Source organism: Pteropus alecto, unplaced genomic scaffold (assembly GCF_000325575.1).
Source record: "Pteropus alecto unplaced genomic scaffold, ASM32557v1 scaffold195, whole genome shotgun sequence".
Classification (NCBI taxonomy): Eukaryota; Metazoa; Chordata; class Mammalia; order Chiroptera; family Pteropodidae; genus Pteropus; species Pteropus alecto.
In genome coordinates, this window is record NW_006438073.1 from 10,558,595 (window position 1) to 10,561,307 (window position 2,713).

Consider the following 2,713-nt stretch of genomic DNA (forward strand, 5'->3'; position numbering starts at 1 on the left):
GGCTACCCCAGGGATCTGGTGCCTTTGGACGTGTGTAGTGTGCTCATGACGGATGGGCTTGGTTCAGAGGGCCCGAGGTCCTTTCTGAAATCAAGTCCGTCACATGAGAATGTTCTGTCTGGATCGGAGAGTGAGTATAAAAAGGCTCCGAGCGTGTAGAGCTCTGGGAGTCCACCCACCTCTCCAGTGACGTTGATATTTTAGCACTTTTCTGTCACTTAACGTGCATTCTGTTTCCATTTTGTACGTACGTCTCTTGAATTTGCAGACAAAAATTAAGTGCGGTGCTTTAATCATAATTCCAAAATAAAGAGAAAGTGTTCATATCATTATTGCATTTTATAACGGAACAGAAGAAGAAATTAATTTGTTCCACAGGTTCTTGAAGTCACTCCTGCAGTACACGGAGAACCTGGCGGCTCACACCAGCCCGGAAAAGAACAAGTGGGTGGAAACAGTTGGCCTCACGCACGCGGCCCTGCTGAAAATGCGGGCTTTTAGCGAGAAGGAACAAATGTTAATGCATTTAGCCAAGAAACCCACAAGCGAAGCGGCGCTGTGGAAATACGGGTCAGATACTTCTGGTCACGTCAGAAAACCCCTCTCGAACCTCGCACTGAGCAGCGCGTGAGCCGGAAACGCAGAGGCGGGAACCCGGGGCCGGTCCGCGTCCGCGCTCCGTCTCGCCGCGATTTCTGATTTGCTCTTTGTGAGCCGGTGGAGTGAGCCGCAGGCGGATCCCTTCTAGCTGGGTGGCGACAGCAGACTCGGTCCCCTGTCCCTGTCGCATCCTGTTCAGAGGAGGTGTCCTCGGTGCACCACACTGGGACACGTCCACATGCATGGTGCCGTGTCTTCGGTCATCACACCAGGGGACATGCTTGGTGAACCTGTTTTGGTGAGGTGAAGCTTGATCCCTTGGCGAAGGTGGATGGCTCCAGATTTCTTCATTATAAGGACGTTTACTTGTTATTAATAACATGTGGGAAGTTACTTTGAACCCTTGTGAATATTTTTTCCCAGTAGTTCTTCCATTTTTCAGTATCCCTTGATGAATCCTGCCTGGACCAGTATTGGCAGATGTCAGCTGTGGTACTTTTTGCCACGTCTTCACATTCATTATGTCATTTTTCTCTAATAAAGAGCTATCCTTTCTGGCTGTACTTAGCACATTAAATGGTGTGTTTCAGGCCCATAAAGTCCTTGCAGTTCAGCGCATCTGATGAGCATGTGTGGCGTGGCGCGGGCGAGGCGGGTCTATAGGACACAGTGGGCCCCTGGCTGGCTTTCTGCCGACCCTCCGCGAAGGGGAACCGTCTGAAAAGCACATCCAAACTCACGTCAGCTCAAGGGTGTTTGCCGAGCATGCTGCAAGCCAGGGACGAAGAGGAGGAAGGGCCCACCTGGCCTCTCCACACGGCAGGGTCTGGTCAGTTCTACAAAAGACAGTAACTGGGACAAGGACAGGAGATTGAGCACACACAAGGGACTGCCTGAACAGTTCTGAAAACACACTTGTCACCAGAGAGTCCACTTAAGTGTGTGGGTCTGCCCTAAATGCAGCAGGCAGCTTGCCTCATCCCTGTCCCTGTCACTTAGCTCCAGCCAAGTGGGCAATGAGCCCTGAGACCCCACCACACGCCTCTCTGCCCTTTGGGCACGGCGACTGGGCCAGTGGTGGACGACACCTGGGGAGCCTGTGCAGACGCTGGCCAGCCATGTGAGAGTTCTAGAAAGGATGAGCTGGCCAGTGTGGCTCCTTTTGGAATTGAGATTCTCAGGAGCAGAGCCGCCCACGGGTAGACGATGCCCCAGGGCCAGGCGGGCCGATCAGTGGCGCTTGGCACTGAGTGCTGAGTGAGGGAAGAGACACGTGATGAGGATAAAGACAAACAGCAGCTGAGCCTCAAGCTGCCTCGGCGCTCAGCGTTCCTGAGACCGGTCAGTCTCCCGGGTCCCCGGGTGGGGGTGTCCTTTCAGCCGGCCCTTGAGTGCCCCTCTGCTGCCTGCAAGCAGCCAGCCCCAGGGGGAGACGACCATGCTGGCCACCAAGACACAGCCAAGCCTGGGAGAGGTGCCACAGGCTGAAGGTCGCAGGTCGGGCGCTGGGCACACCGCGACTGAGGTCGTGGCTCCGCAGCTGATGCAGTGTCGTGAGCAGGCTGCACGGTCCTTGCACCTGGAGCATCCTTGCCGGGAAGGTGTCTAATACCCTCCCTCCCTGTTCTGACCGAGGTGAGGTCGGGCGAGGCCACGCAGCATGAGTAGGTGTCGCGGACCTTGCTGTTGGCCAGGAGGAGAGTTTGGACTCGCTCCGTGTAAAAGTTAGGCTCTCTGCATGTCCCGAGAACGTTCTCTCCCGAAGCAAGCAGCCAGGGCCCTGTGTGCACCTTCCCCTCCTCACCCAAGCCACTGCAGGGCTCCAGGTGACCCGGCCGAGGGGACAGCTGCCACACCCAGGCCTCTCCCTCATGCCAGAGCGACAATGGCTTTCCGGACGAGAAACGCCCTTTGAACTGCGACTTGGAATGATTCTGGTGTCTGTCTGTCCCCGTGCCCCTCACGCGGGCATCGTGCTGTCAGCCGACAGACACGCGAGGAAGGGGTGTCAGTGGACATGCCGGCCACGAGGCCGCACGTTCTGTACCGCAGACCGGTGGGGCCCCAGCGGGCCGTTTGCCCGGGGGGCCTGTCGACACCTTGCGCCCGTCCG

At 56.6% G+C, this 2,713-nt stretch overlaps 1 protein-coding gene across 2 annotated transcripts in view; it reads left to right on the forward strand.

Moving 5' to 3' along the window:
- The window catches only part of ERMARD (ER membrane associated RNA degradation), a 23,341-nt gene extending 22,178 nt beyond the window's left edge, over positions 1–1,163 (forward strand). For both annotated transcript variants that reach the window (XM_006915052.3, XM_025049075.1), the window contains one exon: positions 379–1,163. In XM_006915052.3, the coding sequence (XP_006915114.1) occupies positions 379–631 (253 nt within the window). In that variant the 3' untranslated portion in view covers positions 632–1,163. The remainder of the gene's footprint in view (positions 1–378) is intronic.
- Positions 1,164–2,713: the final 1,550 nt, after the last annotated feature.